Source organism: Macaca thibetana, chromosome 1 (genome assembly GCF_024542745.1).
Source record: "Macaca thibetana thibetana isolate TM-01 chromosome 1, ASM2454274v1, whole genome shotgun sequence".
NCBI lineage: Eukaryota > Metazoa > Chordata > Mammalia > Primates > Cercopithecidae > Macaca > Macaca thibetana.
In genome coordinates this window covers 164,496,452-164,512,609 of record NC_065578.1, presented here as the reverse complement: position 1 = coordinate 164,512,609, position 16,158 = coordinate 164,496,452, and the positions used below count along the sequence as shown (strand labels likewise).

The 16,158-nt window shown below is 35.1% G+C and overlaps 1 protein-coding gene across 5 annotated transcripts in view; it reads left to right on the top strand.

Annotated features, from left to right (window-relative positions):
• The window catches only part of PTPRC (protein tyrosine phosphatase receptor type C), a 122,612-nt gene that overhangs the window by 73,915 nt on the left and 32,539 nt on the right, over nucleotides 1–16,158 (top strand). For all 5 annotated transcript variants that reach the window (XM_050782448.1, XM_050782425.1, XM_050782419.1 and 2 more), the window contains 4 exons: nucleotides 2,671–2,790; nucleotides 6,721–6,879; nucleotides 9,017–9,222; nucleotides 13,348–13,408. In XM_050782448.1, the coding sequence (XP_050638405.1) occupies nucleotides 2,671–2,790; nucleotides 6,721–6,879; nucleotides 9,017–9,222; nucleotides 13,348–13,408 (546 nt within the window). The remainder of the gene's footprint in view (nucleotides 1–2,670; nucleotides 2,791–6,720; nucleotides 6,880–9,016; nucleotides 9,223–13,347; nucleotides 13,409–16,158) is intronic.

Genomic DNA, 16,158 nt, shown 5'->3' with positions numbered 1-16,158 from the left:
TTTATAGATTTATATGTCATGCTTACACTGTCAATTACTGCTGCTTTGTAGTAAACTTTGAAATTGGAAACTGTAAGTTCCCCCAAATTGTTACTTTTTCTCAAGATTGTTTAGAATATCTAAGGGAACTTGGAATTCTGTATGAACTTTAGGATCAACTTTTCAATTTTTATGAAGAAGTCATCTGGGATTCTTTCGGGGGTTGCACTGAATCTGTAGATCAATTTGGGAAATATTGCCATCTTAACCATGTTAGTCTTCCAGTTCATGAACACAAGGTGTCTTCTTCTTTAATTTATTTTCAAAATGTTTTGTAGTTTTCAGTGCATTAGTCTTATAATTCTTTTGTTAAATTTATTTCTAGTTTAAGTTTATACCTGGTTATAATGCTGTTGTTTTCTTAATCACATTTTCAGATTTGTTACTAATGTACAAAAATACAATTGCTTTTTCTGTATTGATCTTGCAATCTGTCACATTACTGAACTTGTTTATTAACGATAATATTGAGAAATTTTTGACACAGCTTACTAATGTGATTCTAAGTTTTGTTTTGTTTTGTTTTGATTTGATTTTGAGACGGAGTCTCGCTCTGTCACCCTGACTGGAGTGCAGTGGGCGATCTCGGCTCACTGCAACCTTCGACTCCTGGGTTCAAGCAACTCTCTGCCTCGGCCTCCCAAGTAGCTGGGACTACAGGTGCCCGCCACCACACCCGGCTAATTTTCTGTATTTTTAGTAGAGACGAGGTTTCACCGTGTTAGCCAAGATGGTCTTGATCTCCTGACCTCGTGATCTGCCCACCTCGGCCTCCCAAAGTGCTGGAATTACAGGCATGAGCCACCATGCCTGGCCCGTGATTCTAAGTTTTATATAAAAAGGGTAGTTGAAGGCTAAAGAGGCTGCCTAAATCCATGTCTCCTTATAATCCTCCAAAATAATATATAGCTACAAGAAGAGCAAATAAAACTATGTAAAAACTATATCCTCAGCATAACTAGAAAATTTTAATATATTTTTATAAGTACCACAATTATTACATTCTTTATGAATCAGTGAAACAAAATAGAAATCCCAGAAAACTATGTTTTATATTTGAAAAAAGCACAAAAATCAGTGGGAGAAAAATAGTCTTTTCAACTAATGATACTGGTATCTCTGTAGAAAGAAAATGAACATCAGCTCTCACCTCTCAACAAACATAAAAATTAATTCAAAATGAATTCCAGACCTAAATACTAAAGCTATAATTATAAAAATTCTAATCAAAAGACATAGGAGAAAATGTGTGCCTTCAGCAAAGATTTCTTAGGGCACAAAAGCAAGAAACATAAAAATTTTTTGATGAATTGGAGTTCATCAAAATTTAACATTCCTGCTCTTTGGATGAAGCCATTAAGGAAATAAAAAAGTAATAAATCATTTGTAAAAATCAAAATTAAATTTTTCAACAACAGAAGTTTTTTCAGAACATATAGAGAGCTCTTTCAGCTGCAAAATAAGGAATAAAATAGCTCAATTGAAAATGGACAAACATTTTTAATATATACTTCACAAAAGAGGATATATAAGCGGCTAATAAACACATTAAATGATGCTCAACATCATTAGTTATCTGAGAAATGCAAATTAAAACAATACCGAGATGATAATACTATACATCCATTCAAATGACTAAACTTAAAAAGACAGATACTACTATTGGTTAGGATGTGCAGCCATGACCCAGGAATTTCACTACAGGTATTTACCAAAGAGGAAACATGACAAAGCAGATTCATTCATAGTAGCCAAAACCTGGAAACAGCCCAAATGTGTATTAACTGCTGAATCATAGGTAAAACATGGTATATCTTTACAATAACTACTGATAGATTTTTAAAAGGTAACTATGACACATGCAACTAAATGGATGAATCTTCAGAACATTACATTGAGTGCAATATGTTAGGTGTGAAAAAGTACTTACTGTTTAATTTTATTTACATGCAATGGGTAAAAAGACAAATTTAATCTGTAGTAACAGAAATTTGATCAGACGCTATGTGAGTCTGGTCAAAGGAACTGAGTTGACTGGGAAGTGTCACAGAAGGACATTTTGGGATCACAGAAATTTTCTTCATCCTGATTGTGGTGTTGGTTATGTGGATGTATACATTTGTTAAAACTCATTAAACTATACCTCAAATGGGTACATTTTAATGTCAATTTTACTTCATTCACTTTATTTAAACATTTATCAGTTTTTCTCAGTTTCAAATGACTAGTTACTGAAAGCAATGACAAGTGCTACTCAATGATTGCTACATTTATTAGTGCTGTGAATGCTAGGTTTTCAGCACAGCAAAACCTACAAATCTCCGGATTTGTAGGTAGTATCTGGGTAATAATATATATGAATAATGTGTATGAAAGGAAGAGGGGGTTCTCAGATATCTTCAAGTCAGTGGAATGCTTAGGTTTCACAATGCCAATCTGGTGTGACATTTACTTTGTTGAAGGAATTTACTCTAAAACAAATTAAATAAGCCCAGATGCATTTCTTTAAATTTTATTTTTAATTCATCATTTGTCAAAACATGGTTATCAATAATACATGCTTATAATATGAAGAATGCTTTATCCAGGTCTTATTTTTCATATTACTTAACGTTCTTATTCTTTTAACAGTTCCAGGACAGCCTCAGAATGTTGTTTGTAGACATGAAGATGCACATCAAGGAGTAATTACCTGGAATCCCCCTCAAAGATCATTTCATAATTTTACTCTCTGTTATGTAAACAAGACAGGTAATCTGTGTAGAATTTAATTTCATCAGAAAAGAGAAATCAAGAATTTGAAAGTACTAGAAATTTTGATCGAGCCAGTGAGCCACGAAGCTCTCTGCTGAGAGACTGGATAGTCATAGTATACACCCAGATCTTAAAACTGCTTCCACTCATTCAAAGCTTTCCAGTCTCAGAAATGACTAAAATCTAGAACATTCTAAATATTGGCTTGTCTTTCTTGATCTTAGTTTAAATCTTTGTGCTGCAAAGCCTAGAGACAGAAAATCTCTGGATGACAATACTCATTTCGGTCTTGCAAGTATTATGTAAGTGATTTTAACCACTTTGAACTCATCATTCAGACTTCTAAACAAACCAACAAACAAGTAAACCCCTTGTAAAACTTGTTTCAGCTAATAATACAGACAAAATGTTGGGTGAATAAAAATGAGCATGGGCCCATGTAACCACTGAGACCAGGTTGGTATAATCTTGGGAGCATAGTTCTAAGTTTAGAATTAGACTTCTGCAGAAGTAATATATTTAAAAAAAAAAAAAAAAAAAAAAAAAAAGAAAGAAATGTGCTATGACTAGTTTACTCATGAAATGTTCAAATGATGTGCTATTTAAGAGAACAAATATCTTCTGGACAATTTAAAGGATCTAAAATGTTTGTAGAAAATAACATCAGTGGAGTATCTCAGAGCATCATCCTCAATGCCTGGGATAACCCTTTCTCTATTCTTTTATCCATAGGTTAAAATAGGAGTGAAGGGCCGGGCGCGGTGGCTCACGCCTGTAATCCCAGCACTTTGGGAGGCCGAGGCGGGCGGATCACAAGGTCAGGAGATCGAGACCACGGTGAAACCCCGTCTCTACTAAAAATTACAAAAAATTAGCTGGGCGCGGTTGTGGGCGCCTGTAGTCCCAGCTACTCGGGAGGCTGAGGCAGGAGAATGGCGTGAACCCGGGAGGCGGAGCTTGCAGTGAGCCGAGATCGCGCCACTGCACTCCAGCCTGGGCTGGGCAACAGAGCGAGACTCCGTCCCAAAAAAAAAATTACAGAATTCTGTCACTCTGTGCTGTGGGGAAGGAACCAGACATAAATTTCAAAACTTGAAAAGTGAAAGACTATTTTTCTTCATTATATTATTTTATATTTTAATGGCCTTTTTTTTTTTTTTGCTAGTGTCTTTAGGTCTTAATAATCAGACTACTAAAGCAAAGTTAGATATGCATGTAGTTTTCAAATTAACATTCAAAGGCCAAGGAAAAGAAATATATATAATATATTTGAGGTTACGGTAAATTTAAAAGTTAAGTCTATGGGGAAGAAAAAATGGAAATTCCAGGAAGATAAAACAACAGAGGTACTGTCTGCCTCATTGGACACCTCTTTTACAAACACTTTGTGTAGCTTCTATGAGAACACATTGTTCGTTTTTTTTTTCTCTTCTCTGAATCCTCTATTCACTCTCCCTTGCTGCATTCTTCAATGTCTACACTCTCTCTGCTAGAGAGTATTGTCGATGTCAGAGTATATGGTAGACATTTTATGCGTCTATGGCTCTTTAAATTTTACACAGTTTTTTTTTAAAACTGTATTTCCACTGTATTTGCATAATTAGGGTAAAAAGGATGTAATGAGTTAGTAGCAGTCATTGAATTTTGCTTTGTTTGCTGGCAACTAGCATGGGTCCTTCTTATTGGGCAACTAAATAGTGTTACTCAAATTTAATAGCTGTCCGCATAGAACACTTAAACGGGATTGAATGGCTGAGAAGGGGAGGCTAGATGATATCAGGCTGTGTGTTTTCTTTTCTCCAAAGCCACCGATTGGTGACTGAATGCAGCTTTGGACCATGCCCTGACACTGCATAAAGGGCTCTTTGGAGCCAGCTCTACTCTAAACAGCCTGCTCTGCTTTTGTTTTCTTCTTCATCTCAAACATACACCTCTCTCCCCTCCCGTGTTACCTAAAGCAAAGAGAGTTGATAGGATTATAGTATTGTTAAGGCAATTTAACTTTTCTCACCATTTTAAATAAAAGTACTATTAAAAATCCACAGGAAGAAAGTCTATGAAATTTGCAGTTTGTATTACTTTTTAATCAGATATTAAATTTCACTTCATTACTTCACAATTTAATTTTTTCAGTGTCTCTAAAAGAGAGGGATTAAAAGAGGACAAAAAATGCAATTGACATTAATTTAGTTTTCTTCATTTAGCAGCTATTTTTTATTATGTATTATTTAAAGATTTTATCAACTATTTTAATAACTCAGTGGAGATGTGCACACATATCTTCATAGTTCATATGATGAAACTGAGGTTAACAGAAAATGTGATAGATGTTCAAGTTCAGTAGCTTGATCTGTTTTCTTTTTGCTCCTGTGTTTGTTTGTTTGTTTGTTTGAGACGGAGTCTTGCTGTCGCCCAGACTGGAGTGCAGTGGCGCCTCTCGGCTCACTGCAAGCTCAGCCTCCCAGGTTCACGCCATTCTCCTGCCTCAGCCTACGGAGTAGCTGGGACTACAGGCGCCCGCTCCTATGCCCGGCTAATTTTTTTGTATTTTTAGTAGAGACGGAGTTTCACTGTGTTAGCCAGGATGGTCTTGATCTCCTAACCTCATGATCCGCCTGCCTTGGCCTCCCAAGTGTGTTTGTTTGTTTTTTCTCACATTTTTAGCATAAAATATTTTGGAGAACTGCAGTTTTATCTCATTAACTTAATGAGGGCAAGTGACAGTGAAGCTTCTTGGTAATTGGATAATTGGGGAAGAGACCTTTTGTGCTTTGATTGGATTTAAAGGATTATTTTTCAAAAGTTATTGAAAGCAATAGGCACCTTTCAAGACCACCATGATGTCGCTGGAAGTTATTTTGTGTAATGCCTTTTATTTTTTAAAGAAAAAAAATAGAACAAATTGCTTAATCTCTCTGTGGCTCAGTTTTGTCATCTGTAAAATCAGATGATACTGAGTGCCAGATAATAGTTGCAGTGATGGTTAAATTAATTATTTCATGTATACCCCTTGAAACAGTGCTTGGCACATACAGTGAGTTATTGTTTTTTAAAATCATTATTGATATTATATTATTATTATCACTGTAACTGCTCTCCAGAAACATGTTGTCACTCTAATCATCCTCTTTCCTGATGTCACTTGGCTACTCAAAAATAGCAGCAGCTGGTGATTTTTTTACTTAACAAGTGCTAACTCTTCTGCTTGAGTGTGAAAACACACTTAGACACTGTCCTGCTTCTCATATGCCTCCCCAGCCAGAGCTGTTGTCCTGATCAGGTTTGTCCCTAAACTCAAAAACATTCCTTCTTTTGTCTGTAAGGTTTTCTTTTCTCCCTTACACGTACTCAGTTCTACTTACCTTTCAATGAACAGCTTAATTCCACTTCCAGCATGAAACTTCCTCATTCTCACAACTCCCATTAATTACTCTAGTGTTCAAATTACTATGATAGAATCAACCTAATGACTGATGATCAAATGGATTCTGCATGTAACATTCAAAACAGTAGCTAATACTGATCGATGTTCAAAGTTTGGAGATTACATATCAGAAAAGGTTTTCCAAAAAAGAATCACTCTGAAACATGCAACTCAAGACTTATAGTGTTCACTGGGGGCTGTGTTTTCTCAGAAAAAAAAGAGATCATCTTTACAAATGAGTCTGAACTCATTAAATATTTTATGTACCAAATTAATGATATAAAACCATAATTTTTCAATATTTAATTTTACCAATGATAACTGAATTTCTTCAATACACTGGCTGATAATTGTAGGTACTTTTGAGTATCAAGGATGTACTTATTTTTCAATCACTCAATAGTTTGAAGTCCACTTGGAACAATATGATGTAGAGACCAAATTAGATATGTGGTAGTACTGACTTTTAATGACTTACTAAATTTTTTCACGTTTTTCCTCAGCAAAAAAATGCCTCAGTCTGGATAAACACCTGACAACATATCATTTGCAAAATTTGAAACCTTATACAAACTATAGTTTATCATTACATGCCTACATCATTGCAAAAGTGCAACGTAATGGAACTGCTGCAACATGTAATTTCACAACTGAAAGTGCACGTAAGTTATATGTTTTAATGCTTCTTTCCATAAATGGTAAAAAGCAAGGCATTGAGAGGTGACAACGTGCTAGCAGCCCTCCCTCTTGGGGCATCCTCTGCCTCGGCATCCACTCTGGCAGTGCTTCAAGAGTCCTTCAGCCCACCACAGCACTGTGGGAGCCCCTCTCTGGGCTGGCTGAGGCCGGAGCCAGCTCCCTCTGCTTGCGGGGGCTTGCAGGGAGGTGTGGAAGGAGAGGTGCCGGTGGGAATGGGGGCTGTGCACGGCGCTCACAGGCCAGCGGCTCACAGGTCAGTGCTAGTTTCGGGTGGGTGCGGGCTCCACGGCCCCACACTTGGAGCGGCCAGCTGGCAAGTCCCGCCCAGGGCAGTGAGGGGTTTAGCACCCGGACCAGCAGCTGCGGAGGTTGCACCAGGTTCCCCAGCACTTCTGCCCCACATTCACCTCGCTTGAACTGTCCTGGGTCTAGTGCGACTTGGAAAACATTTATGTCTATCTAAGGAATTGTAAATACACCAATCAGCACACTGTGTCTAGCTCAAGGTTTGGAAAATAGACCAATAAGCTCTCCTTAACATGGACCAATCAGCAGGATGTGGGTGGGGTCAGATAAGGGAATAAAAGCAGACTGCCTGAGCCAGCCAGCGGCAACCTGTTCTGGTCCCCTTCCACACTGTGGAAGCTTTGTTATTTGGCTCTTTGCAATAAATCTTGCTGCCGCTCACTCTTTGGGTCCATGCCATCTTTATGAGCTGTAACGCTTACCGGGAAGATCTGCAGCGTCACTCCTGAGGCCAGTACGAACCCACCAGAAGGAAGAAACTCAGAACACTCCCAACATCAGAAGGAACAAACTCCAGACACACCATCTATAAGAACTGTAATACTGTGAGGGTCCGCAGCTTCATTCTTGAAGTCAGCCAAACCAAGAACCCACCAATTCCGGACACAGTATGAACTTACGAGCCTACAATATTTCTATCTTTATTCTAGCTAAAACATTTACCTGGCACATTTGTTAATATCTAGGGCTTATAAACATGTAAAATCAAAAAATTCAGAAAACCGTTATCCTGGATTCTCTCTCTTCTTCAGATGTAGTCATAGAATTTTAAGAACAAAGCATAAAAGCATCTTAACTGGCGTCAGTTTGTAAAATTTCAAGCAGTTAACTACCTAACCAACTTAGATTAAAACATTCACTGTTTGCTGTTGTCTTTACTATCTGGAAATATTAATTGTAATCAGAAACCTAGCAGTGTCTCATAAAGCATTAGCCTACTGACCTCTGTTCACCTGATAAAACATTTCATAAAATATAATATGTTATTAACATTTTCTTCTCTTCATTACCCTCAACTACTTACTATTTTATTTTATGTCACGTTATCCATTTAAGATTTCCTTTCAATGGCGTTTGGCTCTTGCCACTAGTATAATCTCTCCATAGTTTCCAGGCCGAAAGCTAGATCTGCTAACCTCCATCGAGGACAGGGAAGAAGAAATGCCCTGTTTTAAGGCAGCATCTATAGCTCCAGAGACCCTAACGAGCTCTGTATTTGTGAAGAAATGTGCTGTTTGCGGCTGAATGTGAAACACTTTTAAGGTCATTTAGGTTTTGGTTTGAAAGTTCAGGTCCTGGAGCTCTATGCATTTGTTGTTTTCTTGAGTTTCTATATCACAGAAAATGCAGACAATTTGTTTCTATTCCTGAAGAACCCATCTAGGAGTTTACCAGGATAACATTAGCACTGTAGGAAAGGAGGGTCTGGATTGTATAATAGGCCTTAGAGGTTTCCCAATCAACAACATTTTTCCTCTCCTCTCACAAAACTCCCTCTCTTCCCCACTCCCCTCCCTTTTTCTCTATTCTTTAATTCTACACACTCTCCTTCAGGGATTGCAATAACTCACATGGCTTCATGTACCACCTATATGCTAATACTTACCAAATAAATAAGTGATTTATTTTTCAGGGTTTCTATATTGCTTTTTAATTTATGTACTATCATAACTTTCTCATTTATAATCCCCAAGCTAACACTTAAAATACTTTATACTGTATCCAAGTATTGTCAAATAATTTTCATATGCCTCTATTAAATTATTAATGACAAATCTTTCTTCATTTTGATAGCTCCAAGCCAGGTCCAGAACATGATTGTCTCCATATCAGATAATAGTATGCGTGTCAAGTGTGAGGCTCCCAGGGACGTTAATGGCCCCATTGGACTTTACCATCTGGAAGTCGAAGCTGGAAATACTCTAGTTAGAAATCTGTCACAATCTAACTGCGATTTCTCTGTAAACAATCTTCAGTATTCAACATACTACAATCTTAAGGTAAAAGTATGCTCTCTACATTACTATAGTACCAACATACATGATAATGATTGATTCATAGTACTTGAATAACTTTAAGATCACTGTTCACATGAGATTGAGAAGCTCTGATGTTAATGGAATCATACTTAAAAAGTCTCAATTTTTTGACTTGAAAATTTTTATTCCTATAACTAAAGTCAGTGGTGTAAAGCAAATGTTTCATTGGAATATTTTAGAACTTCAATACGACTTAATTATAGTTAAATTATTGCTTCTGTGTTAAGAAGCACAACACTTTATGCACAACAGATTATTACTTTACCAAATCTACCTTTTCTTTACTTTGGCTTTCTGTCTTTATTAATGTGGAATTTTTCACTTGCAAAATTTCACACGTACCTTGAGATTAGAAAATATTTGAAATAAATCCTAGAAAATACTAGTGAGCATACAGAATTTAAAATACTCATTATCTCACTGTCTACTGATCATATTTTGTACATATATTTTCATAGTATACACATTTCTATGCATTTAACACATGTATTATCAACATTCAGAATACAGTTTGGTAAACTGTATTTTTAATACATCATTATATCATGCACACCTTTCTATGTTAAATATTTAACTACTGTGTAGTATTTAATGACCAAAATATTCTATGTATGGCTTCATCATATTCTATTAACTATAACTATGTTGGTCTCTAATATAAACAACATTCAAATAACACACTTATTGGTAAAGCAAAATTTTTGAATATGTCTTTAATAATTTGTTTCATAAATTCCTAATAATGCATTTATTGGGTTAGAAGGAATGTATACGTATTTTGGGATTTTTTGGATATGTAACTTTTTTTTTCTATAAAATTTACCAAATTGTCCTTGTGTATCAGTGCATGAAATGACTGCTTCTTGAGAAGTTCACCAACACTGAATATGCCTTTCTTTTTCTTTATTTGGAGGTTGAAATATGGTATGAAATATATTTGGGGGTTGAAATATGGTAAAAAACTTTATTTTAATGAAGTTTCTTTACTTATTGTTCTGTGTGTTATTCTTTACCTCTTTTATCCAGTTTTCTCTGGAGAAATGCTTTGAATATTAGTGATAGTAAACTCTTTGTCACATGCGTAATAAATGTTGTTATCGGTTTATAATTTGCCTTTTAATTTTCTTCACAGCACTTTAAGTCTTACATAATTCCCCTTTTTATTTTTAAACAAATGTATCTGTCACTTTTATTCCTGTTAAATAGAAATTTCCATAGTTAACTTTTTAATATGATGTTGACAAATGACTCCATATTCTTTTTTTGTTTTGTTTTGTTGTTGTGTTTTTTTGTTGTTGTTGTTTTTTGTTTTGAGATGGAGTCTTGCTCTGTTGCCCAGGCTGGAGTGTGGTGGTGCGATCTCAGTTCACTGCAACCTCTGCCTCCTGGGTTCAAGTGATTCTTCTGCCTCAGCCTCCCGAGTAGCTGGAATTACAGGCACCTGCCACCACACCCGGCAAATTTTTGTATTTTTAGTAGAGATGGGGTTTCACCATGTTGGCCTGGATGGTCTGGAACTCCTGACCTCAAGTAATCCGCCTGCTTCAGCCTCCCAAATTGTTGGGATTACAAGCGTGAGCCACTGTGCCCGGCCCATATTCTTTATCACTTAAAGAAATGTTTTTTTTATTTATAAACTTTTTGGTTTTGTTTTTGAACTGGAAATGTCGGTTCGATTTTATCGATTTTTATGGCATTATGATAGATGATGCCATAGTTGTGATGGCCTGGTGTGATTTGTTTATATGATGCAAAACCATTGTCACATTCTAAGAGAAAAACCCCTGCTCTGTCATTGTGTGCTACTCTCTCAGAGTATTATTGAAATCAAGTCTATTATTTTATTGTCTTTATTAGTAGATATTCAAAAAGGAGATCATTCAGTGAGTAGAGATGTTGTTGACATAGGCGTTGGATGACATCATTCTTATTAAATTTGGTATAAAGGTTACACTGATCTGATAAACATATTGCTTATATGTTCCTGTTTTTCTATATCATATAACTTTTTAAAAATTTTTATTATTATTTTTTCGAGACAGAGTCTCACTTTGTCACCCAGACTGGAGTGTAGTGGCGTGATCTCAGCTCACTGCAACCTCCGTCTCCCAGGTTCAAGCGATTCTCCTGCCTCAGCCTCCCAAGTAGCTGGGATTACGGGCATGCACCACCATACTCGGCTAATTTTTGTATTTTTAGTAGAGACGGGGGTTCACCATGTTGGCCAGGCTGACCTGGAACACCTGATCTTAAGTGATCTGCCCACCTTACCTCCCAAAGTGCTGGGATTACAGGCGTGAGCCACTATGCGAAGCCTATACTCTATAACTTTAAATAGTATAGGAGTGATTTGTTCCTGAAAAATTTGTTTTCATTCCTTTCATGCAGAGAAATTCTTTACGACTCTTTTATATTTTCTTTCAATAGGATTAGTCTTTTCAGATATTTTAATCTTTTTGAGTGAGTGTGCCATATATACTTTTTTCAAAGAATAGTCAGTGTAGAGAAAATATTTTGTTATTGTCACATCATCACATATTATGCTTCATTTCCCACTGCTTCCCCAGTGTCCATTAAGCTCCAGGTGCACTGGTTTCTCTGTATTTTCTAAGAGGCATCTAGGTGTTACTCTCTCTAGCTACCTCACTCCATGCTCTTCCCACTTCCTAGAATATGCCTCTCCCATTCTTCAAATCTTATAAGTTATTCTGGAAAAATATAGGTTTACATCATATTAAAATAGAACCTTAACATTCAAACTAGGAGATACTCAGTTTCGAATTCTCTTCCCCTACTCTTCAAAAGACTGTCTTTTGTTTTCTTTGTTATACTTGCCGTATCTTCTTTTTATGCTTATTTCTGTCTCCACTATCATGTTTTGTGTTTACACCTTCATGAGAGAGCAGTCATTTCAGCTTTTTCACCATTGTGATCTCTGGTTAACAAATTAATGAAGTCGATTTATTATTATTACTTTTCTTTTCCACAGATTTATTTTGATGTTCTTCAGGTGACTTTCGGATTAAAACTGTTTTCATCCTTGTAATTTTTTTTTCATTTTTATAAACTAAAGGAAAAAAAAGGCTATGGATTGTACTTTGATTGACTGTATCTCATGTCCATATTGTTTATCACTAATTTCTGAAGGCCTTCACATGATATGTAATCAATGATTCTTAAAGTAAAACATTTTGATTATTGATGATTTCTAATGAGTCTGCAGTTATAACTTGGAGGAGTTTTTAATATATCCATTATTTAAGAGGGATTTTCTACATTTCTGGGGCTTTAATTTCTTGTTGCTATTAATTATTAATTTGTAAAAGTTAATTGGCTTTTACAATTTCTGCCTTTTTGGATTTGTAGAATAATTTTTACAGCTCAGTGTATGATATTTATGAATATTCTGTGAATATTGAGTAAATTATATATTCTCCATAGGATAAAAGCTTAGATATATATTTGTCAGATTTATTATATTTATCATTATTCTCTTTGAATGATATTATTCAAATATATTTTACTTAAATTTTTTTGGTCAAAGATTTTACTTCTCTTTGGCTCCTTTCAGTTTCCCTGTATATGTAAATTGTTTTCACTTTATTTGCATTACTTTTTATGAGACACAGGTGTTTATGATCCTTATGCCTATATAGTAAATTTTTTAAGGGCCATTAAAAAAGTATGTGCGTTTTATGTATAATTCTAGTAAACAGCATATGGTTGAATTTCCTTTTTAAATGAAATATTAGCCTATTAATAGTGAATTTTAACTTTTAGTTATGAACATTTTGATGTATTGGATTTTATTTCTTCATCCAGTTTCATTTTTTAAATAACTATTTAATAATTGTTTAATAACTATTAATATTATTATTGCTAAGTGAGATAAGATATCTTTTTGTCTTTCAAATATATTTGACAACATACCGACATAACCTTGAAGTTTAACTTTAAAGCAAATCAGCATACTTTTAATGTAAATACACAGCATGGTGTGAAAAATAATATATATGTTTTACATTATAATATAATGTAGAAATAATTAGAAAACTAACTATTTTATTTTTTGTTACTGAAATTCAGGCCTATTATCACAATGGAAAATATTCTGGAGAACCAGTTATTTTACGTGAACCAACATCTTGTAAGTTATCACTGGGCTATTTATTATATATATTAAGATATATATAAATGCTTATTTTACACTTATAATCACATTTGATTGTTAAATGCTTCAATTATGTCTTTTCCATAAATATGATATTTTTAATTGTCAGTAAAACCATATATATATAGGCTAAATATATTAAAATACAATATCTTAAATTCAAGTTAGGAGATCCAATTATTAAAGGATTGTTGAATTTATAAGAGGATTTATATACCCAAACTATTAAATTACGATTATGTTTATGAAATATCATTATGTTAGTAACATTTTTTGCATACTATTTTAGATTATCTGTTTATTTTATTGTCTCTTTAGCATATGCTTAGCAGAAGTGGGCCTTTGATATGAGTCTGTCTTGATTTACCTAATGGAAGCTATGATAAGCCCTCCCTAATAACAATATAGTTATGTAAATGTTTATCATTGATATTTAAAATATTTTAATCAAAGTAAAGGTGTACATGAAAAAATTACTTATGATTAAATTTCATTATAATAATGAAAATAACAGCTGCATGTTACTTTCCCCACCCACGATTCTGTTTGCCAGGCAACCACTTTTAACCATTTCTACTTTTGGGTCTCCTTATAGTTTCCTTCATATTTATATATACACGCACACACACACATATATATACACACACACATATATATACACATATATACATATATACACATATATACATATATATGTAAAAGCAATATTGTATACTGCTCTTTCTAGAGTTACTAACATTACCAATTGATCTGAGCCTTTGGAGGAAGGAGACCTAGTATGCTATTTTGGGCTTTTTCTACCGGTTAACATTGTAAATAGAATTATTTAAACTGTATGTACTTTGTTGTCAGCAACTTCTAGGTCTTTCTATCTTTGCCACTTCTAGGTCTTCCTCTCTTACATACATATGCATGTGCACAGTCACTGATATGAATGCAAAGTCAAAAGAGAAAATATAAAAACAGCTTATTTTCCAAACTGCTTTACTAAGCCCTCTGTAAAGTTGTAGTTCTTTCTGCTCAGATTTATGAAACAAAACCTCTTTGTGTTAAATGTCAAAAAAAAAATCCAGCAATATAGCTTTGATTTTATCTCCACATTACCTTTTTCTTTTATAATATCTTTATAATAAAAATGACTTCATGGAATCTTTCCTATTAAATTGTAAATAATTTATAGCGGTCATAGACTCAGCTGAACATCTCACACTCACATCTTAATAGGCCAGATCTGGAACTATTTCACTTGGAAAGACACAGGACAGAAAGCACAGCATGCTAGCAAGGGAGCCTGGCAGTGGGAATCCTTGCAGCAGGAACCCTTGCAGCAGTGCACGCAGTAATCCAGCTACTTTTCTTATGACACTCTCAAAGACAACTGAGATATGAGAGAATGAGACCACATGTGTAGGTGTAGGAGCTGCATTCCAAAAGGAATCGTATTTCTTATACTATTTCCATGGGCATAGCTTCCAGACATGCCGACAGGGGAGGGTGTGCTCAGTTATGAGCGAGCACTGCACTCAGGGAAACACAAAGCTAGTACTTCCCATGAGGACAATAGAGTTCATATATAGCACTCCCTGTTCAGGCGTAATTTAGCAATCAAGGGTCATTTTGCCATTAGCAATGTTGTCTGGTAACCAGCTAATATTCCACTTTTATCAGGTTTCCAGGTCAATGGAGCCAAAAAATTAGCCCACATCCTTTTTCCACAAAGGAGACAACATTGTATTCACTCTCCGCTCACAATATCATTACCCTAAGAGATAAATAATATAGTTACTTTGAAAATAGTGATATCTATTCCAGGAAAGGACTTGGGTTGTGAATTGCTAGGGTACAGCTACTAGAGATGTGTTGTTGGGATTCCCCAGCGTAACATTCCACCACCCGTATTTTGATGTCATTGTCAATTGAACTCCTGGGGACCCTTTCTTCTTCTTCTGATCTGGACTCTCACACCCCATCTTAAAATATTCCTCCATCAGTTTTCTGGTTTAGATTTGCTGTATCACACTTTTTTTTTCCTTCTGATTTCACTAACATATACACTCTAGTATAAGAAAAAAGTATTCCAATTCTCTCATACATAAAAATATCTTTATTCTACTCTGGCACTTGTTCAGTGTATCGAGTAGATATAAAATTCTAAGCTAAAAATTTTAGAATTTAAAAATTATTTCTGTCTTATTTTCCTGAATCCAATTTTACTTTCTAATTTCATCCTGATTCTCCCTCTCCCTCTCTCTCTCTCTCTATATATATATATATACATACACACACACACATATATATTATATATATATACACACACACACACACATATTTATTTATTTATTTATTTATTTATTTATTTATTTTGGTCTGTTTTCAGGTTTTCCCCCCCTGGAAATATTAGGTTTCTCTGTTTATTCTTGGTCTTACCTGAATTTTTTGTTTGTTTGTTTTGCTTTGTTTTTTGTTTTTAGAGGGAGTTTTGCTCCATTCTTGTTGCCCAGGCTGGAGTGCAGTGGCACAATCTTGGCTCGCTGCAACCTCTGCCTCCTGGGTTCAAGTGATGCTCCTGCTTCAGCTTCCCAAGTAGCTGGGATTACAGGCATTCACCACCATGCCTGGCTAATTTTTGTATTTTCAGTAGAGATGGGATTTCAACATGTTGGTCAGGCTAGTCTTGAACTCTTGATCTCAAATGATCCTCCTGCCTTGGCCTCCCAAAGTGCTGG